General features: G+C 39.4%; 1 protein-coding gene across 11 annotated transcripts in view; it reads left to right on the top strand.

Moving 5' to 3' along the window:
* The window catches only part of SSBP2 (single stranded DNA binding protein 2), a 199,139-nt gene that overhangs the window by 134,830 nt on the left and 44,940 nt on the right, over positions 1–19,369 (top strand). For all 11 annotated transcript variants that reach the window (XM_054810058.1, XM_054810056.1, XM_054810059.1 and 8 more), the window contains 3 exons: positions 13,858–13,917; positions 17,306–17,372; positions 17,563–17,633. In XM_054810058.1, coding sequence (XP_054666033.1) covers positions 13,858–13,917; positions 17,306–17,372; positions 17,563–17,633 — 198 coding nt within the window. The remainder of the gene's footprint in view (positions 1–13,857; positions 13,918–17,305; positions 17,373–17,562; positions 17,634–19,369) is intronic.

Here is a 19,369-nt window from a genome sequence, read left to right as displayed (position 1 = left end):
TAAACAGAGGCCAGAGGGAAGTTTTGGAGCTTGTGTTCATTAATGTATTTTTAATTTTTTTAAGCAGGATGAAAAGTATTGATTTTGCAGGATTTTATTTGCCTTTCAGTTACTTTTTTCAGTTTTAACATACCTAAACACAGAGTTCTAGGCTCTAATCCAGTGGAATTCATCATGTTTCTCCAAGTTAGCAACAACTAACACTGCTGAATATCTGACCCTGATTGCTTACTTTTGCAATGCAATTATGAGAAACATTTAAATGCATATTTAATTAAACCTCAGTTATCTTCACCTCTTTTATTACACAGTTGACCAAAAATTTACTATGTCTGCATCTGTATAAGAAACCTGTCTGTTTTTTAAAGGCACTCAGGCAGGTAACAACATCAGGTTTGTACTTACCTCACCTGACAGACACTGCTGAATAGTGAACTTATCAAGTGCCAGCTGAGATTTAGAGGAAGCAGGTTGTTTGATAATTTACAGTTCACTTGTTTAATTTGGTAGTTTTTAATAAAATTAATTTCTATCACTGACTATACCTTTTCACATATAAGTAAAGTACTCTTTCTTTTAAATGCATTGCTATTTTTCAGCAAATTTGTTCCAGTTGAGCTTACCACTAAACCGTATTTCCATAGTGCATATATATATTCTAAAGGAATTGTCAAGTAGTTTGCTTCATTCACTAATTTGTGATCAGATATGCTTGGAATGGCATGGGAAAAATGTGTCGACACCATGTCTGAAATACAAATGTTACATATTCCTCTTATATAAAGGGGGGAAAAAAAAACGAACCAAACCCAACCCACCAAAGTAATGTAAGGCTGTCATGCCATCTAGTGGCAGTTGCTTATTCTCATTTTAGCTCAATTCGTATTATTCTAAAGTATTATTTTTAGCCTTGTTTTGCTTTATTAGAGCTGACCTAATGCCTTAGGAGAGCATCGTTACAGTAAGGCACATGAGCAGAAGGAACTTTTCTGTTTCTCTTCCTGCCTAGCATTACTATTTGTCACAAAAAAAATGACTTTAAATAGCATTTAAGTAGTGAAAATAACTAAAATAAGTTCATGAATGAAAAATCAATAACAACACATGCCTCTTGCATTTTGAAACAGAAATAATGACCTATTTATATATAAAAATAAAATGGATTTGTAGGCTTCTCTGTAAGGCTGTAAAATATCTTTTTAAAAAGTCAATTGGTTGAAGTCTCCCAAACACATACAGATGGCACCTTTGCCTCATCTCCTCTGATTCCACTACAGCTGGGGTTAAACCAGCCCATATGTGGTTTCACCCAGTCCTCGCACTCACTTTAATCCAGCTCACGTATATTAGTCTCCTGGAAACTATTGCATTGGCCAGGGGCCTGCGGGGTACGTGACCCTCTGCTCAGCCCCTTCACACTCGCAGAACATTCTCCCAGATTGCTTGTTTGAACAAGCATCCAGCAGTAAGGAAGATGAGGAGGGAGAAATCCTCCAGCGTCCCTTTAAACCCATTTTGGAATGACTTTGTTGCTTCTATGAATTGTCCACCAAGGGGTCGTTGTTTGCACAAGGAATGAGGGTTCCTAATTCCAGCTGCTAAATTACATGACTAAAGCTAGAAGATGCAGACATCTCTCAGACTGGTCTTTTCAGGACCAAAATGTGTACTTATACCCATTTAAAAATGTTTTGTTTCTTTTTAAACCCTTTTGAACTGTTTCACACTCACATGGTTTCCTGATTTTCCAGGGCATTACCATTTTTTATCCCCCATCTGAATTTTCATTCAAGCAGCCACACTTCATTATGGTTAGCATCCTGTTTCATCACTTACCTTTCACTGCTGATCATGCTTTCCCCACTTTTGCAGCATTGCCTGTACTTTTTTTTAAAAAAAAAAAACTAAAATGTACAAATCATTAAAAATGAACTGGCACATGACTGCAAAATTAGCTAGATTTGCTGCATGTTCACACCCATCCTAAATTACAGTGGAGCAAATGAGATGATTGCAGTTAAAGAATTGGGCCCTGAGCAGAGCAGATACAGTGATGTCCAAGAAGTGTATAAGGCATCATGGATTGTTAAAACATTACTGTGAGCGAATGAAACATCACCAAAGCTGCAAATACAGCTCGTGAGTAAAGCTAGTAGCTTTGGTAGGCCTTGAAAAGCTTTGAAAATACGAAAATGGATTTTAAAGGGGATTTTCCCCCCTCTTGGGTTTATATAATTAATGTTAATAAGAATTTTATTGAATTTTTTGAATAACCATTGTTTGTAAATGCATCCACCCCAGTAATGCAGACTGATACCCACTGGAAATACTCAAGTGCATAAAACTAAGTGTATGTCTAACTCTTTGCAGACTTGGGATGTGTGCATTTCTGCCCTTGCCAGTATCACATTGTATTTTAAAATATTTTCATTTCAAGAATTATTTTGAGTTTTTAGCCTGTGTAGGAGGGGATTAGCATCTGGAAAGATCTGTAAGTAGTTTGTGTTTGTTCCTCTCTTTTCTGTTCATTGTCTCTCAGTACCAGGAATAAAGTCAACTTTAAAAAGATAAAGGTGTCCGACATCTGCCAGCTTTGATAATTCTATCCTGCAGTTATGGTAATGGTTTTACTGCTCGTAACTGTTAGAACAAATTAAAACTGCTCAGCTTGAATAACTAAATAAGCTCTGAGCCCACGCTTCCCCCACCTCCCCTTCCACATGTACATCTCAAGCAGCCAGAGACCCACCGCTAGCTGTGGAGCAGTGCAGGGGGAAGGGGTGGAATTGGGCACAAATCATTTACCTAGGAGGTCTGTTCCAAACTTTTAGAATTTTATCCTGAAAATTAAAGTTCTCTCTGAGATAAACCTCAGAAATTTGTTACTGACCATATACCAAAATTGGCATTATAGTTGCTGCTGATGTGTACTAAAGAGTAAGGGAAGGGTTGTCACTTACATATGATGCTTCCTTCTGCTGAGGTCAAGTTAGTTCCTGTCCTAGTCTGACTCTTACTTTTTAGATGAGCCACAAGTGCTTGGGTTTGAGGCCAAAATCCTTGGATGATGATAAAGTCTGTAGCTTTGAAATAATATATTTATTAAATACAAGAGCAGGAATAACAAACTCCAGCTTGTCATTGTCAAAGTTGTTCCAAAAAATCAATTGTATGTCATAAACAGGGGTGATTAGGAGGTTTACTAAATTTAAGGAAATGCTTTCTCGGGTTTCGTGATCTGTGTGTATGATGTCTTAATTCTAAAAGCACAATTTGTTTATTTTTTTTAAAAAAAGGTGATTATTCTTGATATATTGTGTTTAGCTTGTCAGGTTTGAAATACTCAATTTTCTGTAGTATTTGCATCTAATAAAAATTAAAGTAAAAGCTTTTAACCTGCTTAAAATGCATGTAGGTAATAGCTCTTCTAAAATTGTGCTTCTTTCAAAATTTCCATTAAATTTCATGTGCAGAACTTAGCCCTTTTCTCTCCCACTTGCTAAATCTTCTTGAACATGAGGTGATGATATATTTCCCACAAAGTAAGACAGATGTAGTAACAGCACAGTTCCTAAAGATCATCTATCATCAAAATAAATTTCTGAAGTAGCCTGGCTAGCAGGCAGATCCTGCTTTTAGCATCACAGAGAGATGTTTAGCTAGGGACAAAAGGATTTTACTTTTTTTTTCAAGAGGTTTTGCTTCTTCATTTTTCTATGCAGAGTGTGCAAGGTATGTATTGCAGTATTCTTTCATATGGTGGGTGAGTCCTGTATTTCTTGGTGTCGTGGTTTAACCCAGCTGGCAGCTAAAACAACCACTCAGCCGTTTGCTCACTCCCCCCTCCCAATGGGATGGGGGAGAGAATTGAGAATGGAAAAGGAAAAAACCACACGCAGGTTGAGATAAAGACAATTTAATAGGAGAAAACAAAAAAAAGAAGATGATGATGGTGATGATGATGATGATAAATACACAAAACAAGTGGTGAACAGCACAGTTTTTGTCGCTCAAAGTCAATGCTCCACAAGACCCCAAGCTGACCCGCCTCCTGGCCCGTTACGTATGGAACATGACATTGCATGGTATGGAATATCCCTTTGGTCAGTTTGGGTCAGCTGTCCCAGCTGTGCCCCCTCCCAGCTTCTTGATCGCCCCCCACCTTCAGTTGGGAGGCAGGATGAGAAGCTGAAAAGGCCTTGACTGCCTGGCAACAACTACAAACATCAGTGTGTTATCAATGTTATTCTCAAATCCAAACACAGCACTAACCAGCTGCTAGAAGGAAAATTAACTCTGTCCCTGCCAAAACCAGGACACTTGGCCAGGGATAAAGCATGAATTTTGTTTGAAATGCCATTATTGTAACTTTTGGAATTTTAGATGTGGAAACACAGAGGTCCATGGAAGGCTTTTCAATTTTTAATTTTTTTTTTAAATTTTGCTCTATAAATTAAATCAAACATCTTACTGTTGCCATTTATAGGTTGCCAGACCATGTCAGGTGGCTGTTAGAAAACCATAAATATGGAAATGATTTATACAGGGATCTTCATCCCTGTATCAGCACATCAGCACAGAGAAGTACTTGCTTGTGGAAATAAGTTTGGTCATCAGGAAAGGCCAGTGTAGAGAGAAATCCTGTCTTGGTGCTGAGCATCTAACACAATTTTATGTGAAATAGTGTAGATGAAAACAGCTAGTTTGATTTATACTGTCAGATTACAAAATACATAGTGTGTAACTTAAATTTCATCTCTGAAATACTTTAGTAAAACATAAAACAAAGACCTGTGGTAGCCATTTGGAGGGCAAAAGAGGACAAGAAGGGTTGTATAATTAACAGTAAAATGCAATTCAACAGGAAAATAATTTTTTGCTAAGAATTGATGATGGCCTGTCCGAGCTTTGCAGAGGATAGGTTACATGTTTGTGCTTATCAGCAGGCTGTGCCATTTTGAGAGCTAATTTAGTTTAGTCCTGGTTAGAATTAAAATATGTTAATGAAAAGTGTCATATACACTGTGGTGACTGTTATTGCTAATGGACACGTCCACAAAAAAACCATAGAGGATACGAAATAAATAGAAGTATATGAATTGTAAACTAACTTGGATACCTTCAATTCACATATTTTATGGTTCACCACTGGTACTCTTCAAGAGTACAAACCCCCATTTCATTCAGAATGGAAGCACACACACCAGTGGTAGTCGTAAAGCACCTCTAAACCATTTTATAAAATACAGCATCTTTAAGGAAATACATTAAAATGTTACTTCCTAGTCATTTTTGAGTCATTTTATTACTACCATAATAAAAAAATGAAATAAAAATATCAAGCAGTCTCATTTCTTACTGTTTGGACTATAAATAGTTAAGTGATGTCAATCCTTTTAACCAGGAATAGAGTTTGAAAAGCAAAAAAGCTGAATATGAATGGTATTTTCAGAGACAGAATATGTAACTTGGCAATTAAATTCATTTTTTAATGGAGGAGAGGAGAAAAAAGATTTTTGGTTTGTTTCACTTATCATTTAGAACTTCAAATGAATAAATGGAATAGATTTGGCTATTATAAGAATTCCCATGTAGCTTATGACCTTGATGCTGGCTGCTTGGACCCTCTTACGATACCTGCTTTTTGATGAGCAGCAAAATTAAAGTAATTTGTCATAGTGTATACAAATTAAGTGTGTGGTTCCATTTTCAGCTTCTAGTGATAAGTACTGTTTAGAGTTTGTGCTGATTATGGTGACTGAATTATACAAACCACTTAATACAGTTCGAGTCCTTTTTTTATGCTAAGTGCTAAAACTGTGTTTCACCTTTTTTTTTAATTTGTTGTGTACTTTTGTTGCTCCTCTAAGAGATGTTCTCAAGTTAGGAGCATCATCCGTCTCACGAGGTGTTAAGATGTGCAATCTAAGGAGATTTTCCTATATTTGATAATGCAGGTTAAAAAAAAAAAAAAAGGATGCTGAAAGGCAGTTATGACTTGGTTTTGTTTGCTTTTAAAACCATGAATTTAGAGATGGTTTTGGGAAGCCCTGCAGAGTAGGTCTGCTGCAAGCAGAACCTGTTCATCTGCTTTCCTAAGCCACGAAAAATGCAGTAAGAATGTGGGACCAGTTCTGGATGGAGCTGTTGTTAGAGACGGATCCTCTCTCCCCACTGTCCATCACTGCCACTGCAGTGGAGTGCTGCCCCGGCTGGGGCTGAGGAGAGGTCCCTGGCAGGCAGAGTTGTCCAGGTGAGCCTCCTCGCTGGTGGCTGACACTGTGCTGAAGCACCTGGCATACATAAAACACCTTCCCTTTCATGACATCTCCTGTAGGAACGCTCACCTTGGGTACAGCTGGAGGGACAAGCTGGGCAGGAAACATCTTCAGTGGCTTGAGCACTCAATGCATCAAGCACATGCCTTCTGGGGCTTCCACGCAATGGCTTGATGTCCGAGTGGAGATTAGTGATGAGTAATGTGAGGTGTTCCTCAGGGGTCAGTATTGGGACCAGAGCTATTTAACACCTTTTCTGGTGACATGGACAGTGGGATCAAGTGCACCCTCAGCAAGTTTGCCAATGACACCAAGTCGTGTGGTGTGGTCGACACACTGGAGGAAAGGGATGCCATCCAGAGGGACCTGGACATGCTGGAGAGGTGGGCCTGTGTGAACCTCATGAAATTCAACAAGGCCAAGTGCAAGGTCCTGCACGTGGGTCGGCACAATCCCAAGCACAGCTACAGGCTGGGCAGAGAATGGATTGAGAGCAGCCGCGAGGAGAAGGACTTGGGGGTGTTGGTGGATGAGAAGCTCAACATGAGCCAGCAGTGTGCGCTTGCAGCCCAGAAAGCCAACTGTGCCCTGGGCTGCGTGTCCAGCAGCGTGACCAGCAGGTCGAGGGAGGGGATCCTGCCCCTCTACTCCGCTCTGGTGAGACCCCACCTGCAGTACTGCGTCCAGCTCTGGGGACCCTGGTACAAGAAAGACGTGGAACTGTTGGAGAGAGTCCAGAGGAGGGCCATGAAGCTGATCAGAGGGCTGGAGCACGTCTCCTGTGAGGACAGGCTGAGAGAGTTGGGCTTGTTCAGCCTGGAGAAGAGAAGGCTCTGGGGAGACCTTAGAGCAGCCTTCCAGTATCTGAAGTGGTCCTACAGGAAAGCTGGAGAGGGACTGTTTATCAGGGAGTGTAGTGACAGGACAAGGGGTAATGGGTTTAAGCTGAAGGAGGGTCGATTTAGATTAGAGATTAGGAAGAAATTCTTTCCTGTGAGGGTGGTGAGGCCCTGGCACAGGTTGCCCAGAGAAGCTGTGGCTGCCCCTGGCTCCCTGGCAGTGTTCAAGGCCAGGTTGGATGGGGCTTTGGGCAACCTGGGCTGGTGGAGGGTGTCCCTGCCCATGGCAGGGGGTTGGAACTAGATGGGCTTTGAGGTCCCTTCCAACCCAAACCGTTGTATGATTCTATGATTCTACTTAGCAAGTCACCCCACTGCAAGCCAGTCCATCTCAGAGGGCGTATTTTGGCTGGTTGAAACTGTTCATGCTACTGCCCTGCTTTCTGCATGTGGTGGGTTGACCCTGGCTGGAGGCCAGGTGCCCACCAGAGCCGCTCTCTCACTCCCCTCATTCACTAAACAGGGGAGAAAAGGCATAACGAAATGCTTGTAGGTCGAGATAAGGACAGGGAGAGATCACTCACTAATTGTTGTCACGAGCAAAACAGACCGAACTTAGAGAGGGAATTCATCTGATTTATTACTAGGCAAAACAGAGTAGAGGAATGAGAAATAAAATCAACTCTTAAAACACTTCCCCCCACCCCTCCCATCTTCCCGGGCTCAACTTCACTCCCGGCTTCAACCTTCCCCCCCTCAGCGGCACAGGGGGACGGAGAGTGGGGGTTACGGTCAGTTCATCTCACGGTGTTTCTGCCGCTTCTTCATCCTCAGGGGGAGGACTCCTCTCATTGTTCCCCTGCTCCAGCATGGAGTCCCTCTCACGGGGTGCAGACCTTCAGGAGCAAACTGCTCCAGCGTGGGGTCCCCCACGGGGTCACAAGTCCTGCCAGCAAACCTGCTCTGGCGTGGGCTCCCCTCTTCACGGGTCCACCGGTCCGGCCTGGAACTTGCTCCAGTGTGGGCTTCCCACCGGCCGCAGCCTCCTTCAGGTGTCTCCACCTGCTCCGGCGTGGGGTCCTCCACGGGCTGCAGGTGGAATCTCTACACCCCCTCATCCTTCCTCCATGGGCTGCAGGGGGACAGCCTGCTTCACCATGGTCTTCACCACGGGCTGCAGGGGGATCTCTGCTCCGGCGCCTGGAGCACCTCCTCCCCCTCCATCTGCACTGACCTTGGTGTCTGCAGAGTTTCTTGCATCTTCTCACTTCTCTCTCCGGCTGCAAAAGCTCTAAGTGTTTTTCTTCTTCTTAAATATGTTAATCCAGAGGCGCTGATGGGCTCAGCCTTGGCCAGCGGCGGGCCCGTCTTAGAGCCGGCTGGCATTGGCTCTGTCAGACACAGGGGGAGCTTCTAGCAGCTTCTCACAGAAGCCACCCCTGTAGCCCCCCCGCTACCAAAACCTTGCCACACAAACCCAACACACTGCAACAGCCTTAAATGTTGTCATTTAAACCAGATTGGTGGTGTGCTTTAAAACATACCTTCTGTCCTGCTTTGTCCAAACATGGATTTTCTTAAGCTGAAAAATGTTTTAGTACACCTAGCTGGGAAGATGTTAATATGAATCTAGATGAACATTGTTATTTTAAGCTACCCTGACTGAGAAAGGTCAGGTTTTTTCATGCCTTATGGACATGGTTCTGTTCCAGCAATTTTCCTGCCATTTTATTCTCCTCAGCCCGAGCTTTGTTTCCTGGCATTTTGGTTCTTGGTATTTTTATGGTTGCCAGATGTGTGCAATCTCTCCACTACTCATGCCCAATACCTGCAGTGATTATTTTTGAACTACATTTATTTGTTTTTCTGGTGTATGTGTGTGTGTGTGTGTGTGTGTTATTTGTGGTTGTACTGTCCAGTATAAGAAGTCATAGTGTATCACATAATATGCACATATGGGAACAGATACAGATATTTATGGTAAATTCAGTCTCATTAGGAAATGAAAAATTGAATAATTAGGAATTAGGAATTGAATAATTGAAGTCTCAATAGGAATTGAAATGTAAGCAATATTTAGGATTAGTTATTTACCTGTGGATTATTGTAAATTTTGCAATTTCTGTGGGACAAAATGTAGTCAATAAATGCAATGTTATGAGTAAAAAAGGGATAAAAATGTCAATGCAAAAAAAATCCAACAACATATTTGGAAGCAGGTAAATTATTTCCAGTTTTTGGAAGGGAAGTAAATTTAAAGAAAAGTAGGTTTCTTGAAATCTCTCATACTTACTAGAACACCATCTTTTAAATTCTTTTATTCTACCAGTATTAGGTAGGAGAAAAGTAATGCACACCATATTCTAGAGTTGCCCAAACAACTAAAAGAAGACAGAGTAAGAATTACACAACTGGCAGAGAAATGTGCCAGCTTCTATGCCTTTACGTCATCAGCTTCCTGGTGGATATTTTTTGTGAAAATATTTTTCCTGAATACTGGAAGCAAAATGTGGGCAGTGAGGCTACTGTGCTTCAACATTGCTTCTTCAAAGGCTTCCCTCCTAGAAACCTATTATCTGCTTGTCCCCTTGTGTTCCCAGGGATTAAGAAGAATAATATTTTATAAGGTTTTACATTGTACATGCACACACAACTTGCAAAATTTTATTAAGTGCACAGTTCATGAGATACCCTTTACTCTCCCTGTACATGGTTGGATTCTTTCTTTAGCAAGAAGGTAACAAAAAGTACCAGAATGTGTGGCACCGTCATTCGAGTTCTTGAACTTTACTTCTTTTTAAGTATTTTTAACAATCTGACATGATAGGATGCTGTAAGTAAGAGCAGGGAGCTTACTAAACTTAACATTTCACATCTGGATTTTATTTTGTGTAGTCTCTCCTACTACTTTTTTTATTATTCTTTTTTAGTGCTTTATCTTTTTTTTTTTTTTTAACTTTAAGTTGACAAATGAATATATTCCGTGGTGACTACACAAAAGGTTTTTCCTATCTGGCTTCTTTTTCATCTAGTTTAGTAGAAGTTTCTGCTTATATTCCTTTGGTCTCAGCTGCATGACAGCAGCCTTCGAGATGCTAGTTGTGATACCAAATTACTGAATTTTATACCTGGAGGCAGTAATTACAATGCACTGGTGTTTGCAGATGTCTTTAGTTAGCTGTTCTCCAAAAACACTTATCAAATTCTTCTGCTATTGCTACAACTTGCGTGACACATGTTTTCAAACGCATTTCTATCTTGGTTGTGGCTTAGATATGACATTCTTGCCTGTAGCTTTGTTTTCTGCATGTTATTTTCTTTTTTTATTTATTTTAGGTTTAGGTTTGGTTGGTTGGTTTGAGTTTAGGCTTATGTTGGGGTTTTGTTGTTCGGGGTTTTTTTTCTTTTCTTTTTGTAATACATCAGTTTATGTGCCAGTTCCTGAACTCCATTTGAGAAGTTAATTTTAAGTTAGGGTAGTGCAAATAGTGTTGTTCATACCTCCTCGTTCTCTGTGTAATTTCCCTGTTGTGGATTAGAGGGACTTGAGAGCTGCAGTAGTGGCAATACTAGTGACAGTGCAGTAGCAAAACACCACACATGACAAAAAAGTGCCTGCTGTTGAGTTCTTGTCTTTCAGAATCCCTAGTGCTTAATGATATTATATGTGTGTGTCAGAATTGAAAATACTTGCTCCTAATGCAGTGAGAAGCTATTCTTATTTAATTTATTTTCATTAAAATGTTTGACAGAATTTCCTTGGTGTCTTGATACGTCTCAGTAGAACTTTTTGTGGACAAACATGACATTGCTGATGAAGAGAGAGAAGCTTAGTAACTGACTTAAAAATTACAATATTTTAAGGGGGTTTTTTGGTGGTAGAATTTTGTGGTAAACTTAAGTACTAAATGCTGATCCAAAACAGTCTAAATTTTTTAGAATTGTCCTTGAACATCATTATCTCACCATTTTCTGCGATGGTATAGAGACCTTTATTGATACGCATATTCATCAAAACATTAGTTGTGCCTTTCAGTTGTTTATATATTTTCCTGCCTTTAGAACTGTGCAGTGTTTATATCCATAGATCATCAGGAACCATAGGAACTATTTGAAATGTACTAGATGAAGTCATTTGTTGCAGTTTCACTTGAGTTCAGTTGCATAAAGAATGGGAGAAGGCTTTAATACTTCCACAAATAAGTTTAAGGGGAATACATAGATATATAAATATTTACAGTATATAAACCTCCTTGTAAGACAGACTCGTATCAAGGAGGCTCCTGTAGTTATTCCATGCAGTGAACTAACAAGTCAGTTCAGAATAGAAGCACTGGCTTTCAAATTAAAGTCTGCTTTGAGGCCTGCTTAGGAAACAATGCCTTAAAACAACAAACAAAAACCCCATATATAATTTCAGAGAATAATCCTGGACTTACTCTGTGAAGTCTACTATTAAGTAGACTTCAGACCTACCTAGATCTAGACCTTCTCAAAAATCTGAAGCAGCTACTGCCCTCAGGGGCACAGCAAACCAAAAAATAAGATTGTTAGGTATTAGAAACAATATGTGAGTCATATTTTGAAAAGAGAGATTGCGACTTTATATGAGTAAGCCTCTTTCTCTCCTTAATGCAATGGAATATCTGTTTGAGCTTTTTAAATAAAATTTCAATTCCATACAAAATGCAAGTTTTTAGGTATTTTTAGAAACTGCATGGGAAGGTGAACCCACTGAGAAGAGAGGACAAACAGGTTTCTATCCTGCTTGAAAGGAGTAGATATTCAGCCAATAACACTGTCATAGATACTAATATTAGTAGTGTGATTCTACTTTAAGATATGATTGACTTGAGAGACATTGTTGATTTCCCCTTTTATGAGCTGTGCAACTGTAAATAAATTTCAGGTTTCGTTTGCTGAATGAGGTCAGCCAAATCCAAGGTACTCCCTAGAGTATGCTGCACTCCATACAATGCACTTGGTTGACCTTTATGGAAATTGTTGAAATTCTAATTTCCTCACACTTTTACTGCTTTGCAGGCGCCTGCGTATTTACAGCTTTCACCACATGCACAATCCTTTTTCCTTTCTTTCTTATCAGAGAATCTCACCATCAGAGAGAGGACGTGAAGAAGCCTCCCTCTTCTGTAGCACATAATTTCAAACGCCTTTTATATTAATCTTTTCACAATTGTCATTGAACTTTTCTTCTCCAGTTTGTAAACCCTCTGCATTTAAATTGCTTTCTAGTGCCTATTTTGAACACACATTTATGTAGGTTACATTATTTCAGCTTTCATGTGATTCTCAGATGTGAAAGGTTCCGTTAAATTTTTTCATGCAAGATCATAGGAACAATTCTATTACTAATTATTGGTAACATAATTGCAATTCTTTTGCTAGCTATTGCTGCTATTAATACGTGCATTACTAACATTGATGATCACTGGCATTTTACTTTATAACGCAGGGCTGCTGATGGAGCTGAAATACGCCATTCATTTGTAAAACAGTGATGTTGATCACAGACTTTTAGGGACCTGCCAGTGGTCCTCAGCTACAGCTGAATAGATGATGCCTGTGTAGGTATATTTGTTTCTTTTCAAAGAGACCCTCGAAGAGTGGGTTTAAACGTGCAGGAGATCATTTGTCATCAGAAATTGCCCCTGGGAAGTCCCAGCAGACTCCTTTCTTTTATCTCTCCCATGTCTCCAGTGACAGTGTCATGAACAGAAGCGAGCTCTTTCATGATATAAAGAATCGGTCTTTTTTGTCCCTGTGTTCACAGTCAAAGCGTACTTTCAGCTCTTAATTTTCTTTTGGAGTTATAGGTATGTTTGCTTGCCAAAATGATCCTCTTCATCATCTGTTTAGTCAGATGTTTGTGCCTTTTTCCTGCAGATCTCACACTTGCCACTAATCTCCTAGCTTTTTAGATTTCTAGATTACTGTCACACTTTGGGATGGAATAAGTAGAGATGTTAAATGTATTTGCTGGTACTACCATTTGTTTATCATATGGGACTGACCTTGTTCGTGGGCTTCAAAGTAGTACAGTAGTAGCCAAGAGCCACTAGAACCTCACAAGGTGCAAGATGGTACGACAGATTTGGGTGTATATTTGATTTTGAGAGAGGAGATGTACTGAGTGAGTGAGCGTGGAGTTACGTATGGAGGGGTGGGAGGAGTAACACTGAATTAATGTGGTTCATTTAAAGCACTAAAGTTCTAATTATTTGTGACAGGAACTTGAAATCTGTGCCTCACAAGTTAAATCTTGTATTGCATTTTGCTGTATTATTATGAAAAAGTGAATGGAAAGTATTTGCAAGTTGTTTTGCTGTTACTTACCTCTTGACTCTCCCAAAAACATTTTTCTTTTGTATTCTAGGGTTCCTATCTTTCCCTTCTCCAGTGGAAAGTACAGTTGGATAGTTATATCATCTAAATGGTTTATTATTCTTCACAGTTAACACATTAAGTTGTTTATATTCTCCATTCACAATAGATGCAACAAAATTTTAAATAATATATGCTGGTAGATGCATTTGCTAAGAATCTCTAAATTTATTTAGTTCTGCTAAACATTGTGGAATAATATACTGAATGCTCTGTGAAAGTATTTAAACTGGATGCTTGAGGTGCGAGCATTGCAAAAGCCCAATGACTCAATGCAGTATTTACAAGCTAAGTTGAATTTTTTAGCAGTATTTCTTTTTCTTTTTTTTTTTTCATAGCCTTTCATGTCCCCTCGGTACCCTGGAGGTCCAAGGCCACCTTTAAGAATACCCAATCAGGTAAGAACCTATCACTGATGCACCATTGTGGTCCGGGATGATGGTGCAGTGATGGGAACAGGGAATGCTGTCTCATTGGCTACCAGTGGCTCAGTGGCTACAACAGTTGCTCAGTCCCTCTCCACCCCATTTTGTCTGACCATGAAATATTTATTTTGATATGGTGTGACCATGCCACTCCCAGCTCACTTTCCTATGCTTAATTAGTGTGTCTACACCTCAAAATTTATTGTGTGTTAATCCTGTCTGCAGAGGGAGGACATAGTTGCCTTGTGTGGTGCTGCATTAAACTCAGCCAACTCTGCCTGCTCTGAGACGAACGCAGAGCGTCCCCATAGCTGTTACATTCTCTAAACTTTCCTAACCATATCAAGCACTTAGCTCTGAGAGTTTTTTTACTTTGTTCTATGTAAAATGCATCACTCCCTCCTATTCTTTGTTGGATGTACGAAGTATATTTATTTCACAGTAAATATGGAGATTATTGGTGAGAAACACATCTCATAAGGTCCTCTGTGGCTCTGCAGACACTCTGAGGACTTTATAAAAGCATCAAATTCCCAATTTTCTCTCATCTCCATCAAAGGATATACATGCCAGAGTAACAAGAATGAGTAATGAGCTGCTGTTCGTCAGCAGAGACCTTTATTGGCCCATCTGTGAAAAGATGGTTCTGCAAGCAGATAGCATTTGTATTTTTAAGTTCTCTGTAGTGCAGATAGAGGAAGAAAGCGGTTGTCAGCAGATGAAAAGTTGAAGATAAGCAGACACAAAAATATCAGTGGAGCTCTGAAAGAAAAACTGGGTCATTTACAATATTGGGAAGGGTTGATAGGACAGATGGAATGGGTGTTTTGGTCCAACTTGGACTTCCAGGACTGCCTTTTTTGTTGTAAAAGCTTGATGATCAGAGTTTTATGCCCCAACCTCAGTTCTGGCTGTTTTTTACATCTGTGTAACACAGTGTCAAAAAAGTTGTCTTTAGCACTGGCACAATATTGCCAGAAAGTTTAAGTTTAAAATTTCGTGAACTGGATATATCAGGTTGCAAGACTTCTTCAAATGTTTCTGCAAATCAAACATGGTGAGTTTTGGAGCAGGTTAAGGTACCTGTAGCATAGCTACTTTCTTACAAGGGGAAATGGGTGACTTAATTAACCTTGTTGAGGTGATCATCAAGGGACAATGTAATAGTTCAATGTCATTAGTACTTTAGTTAAATATTTGCTGCAGACATACTGTAACTCAGTAGAAAATATCTTCCTGATTTTTGCATCTTTCAGTAATATCTTGGCCACAATATACCAGTGTTTGGGTTTCACATATTCCTTTCTTTCTCTTTCTATGTTTCTGAACACTGTAAATACTGGCAGGTGGAAACTGGATGTGGTGAATGCTGTGAAAGTGCTGCCAACCTGCAGTTTTAGTTTCGGAAGCATTTTTGTCTGCACATTGTGATATTTTCAGTTCAGAGCTGAACCATAATCACATAATCTTAGTGTATTACAGCTCTTGCAATTAATTTACATTATGCCACATTCATGAATTGCTGCTTTTAACAACCCTGCCATTATTTATGTTACAGTATAGAAGGGCAGTGTGTGGAAGTAATAAACTATTGTAGTGCAGCTTTAAGCCTAAAAATTTGATTAGATGGAAGTCAGTAAAAATCAGAATGAAAATTCCCACTGTAACTATAACCCTAATGCCTAATGCCTTGCAGTACGGATTGTGTTTCTTAGGCAAGGAAGGATAATACAGGGCATGCGTGCACAGCACATTACAATGCTGTGTAAGACTTATCTAAGCTAGGTCTAGGCTTTGTAGCAAGGAAAGTTAGTATCGACCAAGTGCCATACTAGTGCTCCTAAGTCACCTCCACTACTCAATCACATCCTAAAAGATGAAGCCCTACAAGGATATTTGCTGTTGGCAATGCCTTGGGCTGTGCAGGTACACTTGTTTTTCTTGAAAAGTTGTATGATGTGTTGGAAAGGCACCACAGTGCCTCACATAAAAACCCGTGGTGTAATGACTGCATGAGTTAAGTTTGGCCACGTGTGCTCACAGCAGCAAATCCCTTCATGTCCTTGCGTCTCATCTGCCATCTCTGGCAGAAGTGACCAGTTCCTGCTTTGCTAGTATTTGACACTCCTCCATGTACTTATGTATTGTCGTTACGTATTGCCCAGACTTCAAGCCACTAAAGTACATGTAAAACTCTGATTCAAGTGATGTTGCCTCAGATTATTTGTTTATTCCATTAATCTTGCAGTGCAGTACCTTTTGACTGTATTACCTTTGAGGTAATAACATGCATCTTAATTTTGCATTTCCTACCTCTTGTGGAAACAAACTGTATAATATTTGCAGATAGGTTCCCCTTTGTAAGTATCCAAGAGTACTACAGTATTTCCAGGTCAAGAGTAACTTACTTACCCATTCCCTTAGTAAGCAATACCTGTAGTGTCTGAGTAGAATACTTTCATAATAACAGATTTACTCATTCTCCATACTTTTTTACTGAAAATGTGGTGGTGTTTTGAAATGCTAAATAGCACCTAATGGATCAATTCATGAAGACATTTTCCTAGTTGACTAAACTGTAGGCAAGAGACTGTAGAAAGTAGCCTGAAACCTAATCCAGTTACTATAAACCCAAAGGGCAGATGGAAATGTGGCAGCATAAAAGCAACATGTTTGATTTGGACCAGAGGTGAAGTAACAAAGCAATGTTCCTTCATGTTTGAAGGCAGAATTTAGGAGCAAGTTTTGTGAATGTTGTTATCTCCTGTAGATGAATAATAAGGTTATCTTGGCACTGATGCCCTTCAAGAGTAAGGCAGAGTGGAAGATAAAATGCCCGCCACATCAGAGCCCTAGTTAACCGTACCCTGTGAATGCTGTGTGGTTGGCTCAGTTACGGCTCACTCTCAGAGAACATCAGTGTTCACATCCTGATCTCTGAAAGGAAACGTTAAAATAATGGTTACAAGGGAAAACTCTAGCAATATGAGCTTTAGATAAATTGCCACGTACCCAAGAAAAAGGCAATGTTTGGAGGTTAAATAATAGGTAAGCTAAAATGAGGGAAGTATTGGTGGGGGGAAAGCAAATTAGGTGATTATATTTTTGAGATTATTTATGCATAATTCCACAGAAGTCCAAGAGTTTGTTCATGCAAATCCATAGTCAGGATCATAGGATATTCAGGACTTCCAGTTTAGTTAGGCACTTAGGACATTTAGTTAGGACATTTAGGAAAGGTAACTCTTCTTCTTGACTCAGAAGAAACATCTGGGAATTAAAACCAAAATATCTGTGTTACGTCTTTATCACAAATTTCAAAGCATTATATGCTTTTAACATATGGTTTCTATGCCTGCAGGCGCTCGGAGGTGTCCCAGGAAGTCAGCCATTATTGCCTAGCGGGATGGACCCAACACGGCAGCAAGGTGAATGATATAATTACTTGGACCGTTCAAAAGTACTGTCTGCTCAAACCTGTGTCTTTCTTTCTGTGTTTCAAAGTTTACTGCAGCTTTTTAAGCTTTGTCTTAATTAAAAAGGAATGATTTGTTAAAGTTATTTTAGAAAGTGTTTGTGTGCCATACAGTTTTTTAAGTTACATAATTTAATTTGCAGGGCATCCAAACATGGGTGGGCCGATGCAGAGAATGACTCCTCCAAGAGGAATGGTTCCGTTAGGACCACAGGTACCTTCCACAGATAGATACCCAGTTTTATTGATAGGCCTATACTTACACTATATTACTCTGGCTTTCCATAGCTTGCAGATGGCCAGGACTTGTTTGTCTAATCCCATTTTAAAATTAACTTTCTGTTTTACAAAAATTGATTCTGAGTTGCAGCTGTACAAAGTGTGAAATGAAAACATCAGTCATTTTAATTAAGATTTGAAATTAAAAAAGGAATCCCTTAACTTGCTTATTTTAGAAAAGTTATGTTTGTCCTACAGCCAGTGTATGTTGCAATCAAAGGCTGACATTTGTAAAGGAGACCAAGGATCAAGTAGGTGTTTCCTCATCCTCCCAACCTAATTGATTATGGTGTTTAGGAGGAAACAATTGTTAAGACTTTTAACTTAGGCAAACTCTTTGTACCAAAAAAACCCCAAAATTCTGTAAAGTTTTTCTTTCATCCACGATTGATCTAGATTTTTTGGTGAATGCTAAAGAGATTTTAATGTAAAATGAGAAGTTCATGTTGCCATTTCTCCCCCTTGTCAATCATAAGCATCTCTCTAGCTCTGTTTTTGAGGATTGAAGCAACCTTGGATTGCCAGAATCAGACTTCTCCATGGTGCTGACCTGGTTGTAATTGTGCATAGGCTCTTTCTTCAAAAGTGTGAAAATAGGAGTGGATATTTGTCAGTATTACGTTTCAACAGTAAACTAAGGTAGAAAACAAATAAATTCTGACACATACCTGAAATATGAATGCAACAGATTATATTCTGTATTTTGTCAACACTCTCAGTGAGAGAAAATTACGGTGGTGGTATTTCATACCAGTGTTGCCAGTATTTTGTTTTACAGGGTGCTTGTGGTGCCCACACTTTGCATTTTTACTTCCCCATTTCAGATAATCTTTCTAGTGACTTCTTTGTTCCTTGGAAGAGCAACTCAATTTTAAACAGTTAAATAGCTTTGCCTTTAAAATCTGTTCATAACTATCTTTACAGTTTTGGGTCTTCTTGGTAGAAACCAGTTGTGCAGTTCTATGCAACATCTGCTTTGTGACCAACAAACCATTATTAAATACATTTGTTATTTTTTCTATAGCATTGAAGTATATTTACCACTTGCCTTTTGGAGGTAGAAAGAAAAGCTTTGCAATGCTGCCACATGAGATTGAGCTGATACTTTATGCAGCACCATTAGTCACACAGCAGGCAAATCTCATGCCAGTTTTCATAAGGATATTTTTTCCATTCTTTCTGTCTGTTAAAATCCAGTGTTTTTGTAAGGTTCCTCTTACTTGTACTGAACATCCTCTTAAAATGAGGAAAAATGTAGCTAATCTACACAAAATTTAAGTTCACAAATCAATCTTTTCTATAAACGGATCATAATCTATCTTTGTATCTGGCATTTAGGATCTTCTCAGAATGCAGTCCTAAAAACAAATTTGATGAATCTTTCACACCTGCTTTTAAGGTCTTCTTGCTACAGTGCTGCAAAGTTGATGTAGGTGTGCCCGTAATGGGAGGCCCTGCTGCCTTGCTGCACAGGCAGTAAACTTGCAAAACACTTAATGTGCTGATATAGAAATGTTTACATCCGGCATAGCAAGTATAGCACGCATCTGCTTGAAAACATACAGAAAATTTTCCTCAGTTTTGTATTTTATGATTCTAGACTGTTAAATTACACGAAGCAAAAAACAGCGGATGTTTGGAAATGCTTGAATCTGTGAAAAGCTCCAAAGA

Source organism: Grus americana, chromosome Z (assembly GCF_028858705.1).
Source record: "Grus americana isolate bGruAme1 chromosome Z, bGruAme1.mat, whole genome shotgun sequence".
NCBI classification, from domain to species: domain Eukaryota; kingdom Metazoa; phylum Chordata; class Aves; order Gruiformes; family Gruidae; genus Grus; species Grus americana.
This window is presented reverse-complemented; position numbering and strand designations above follow the sequence as displayed.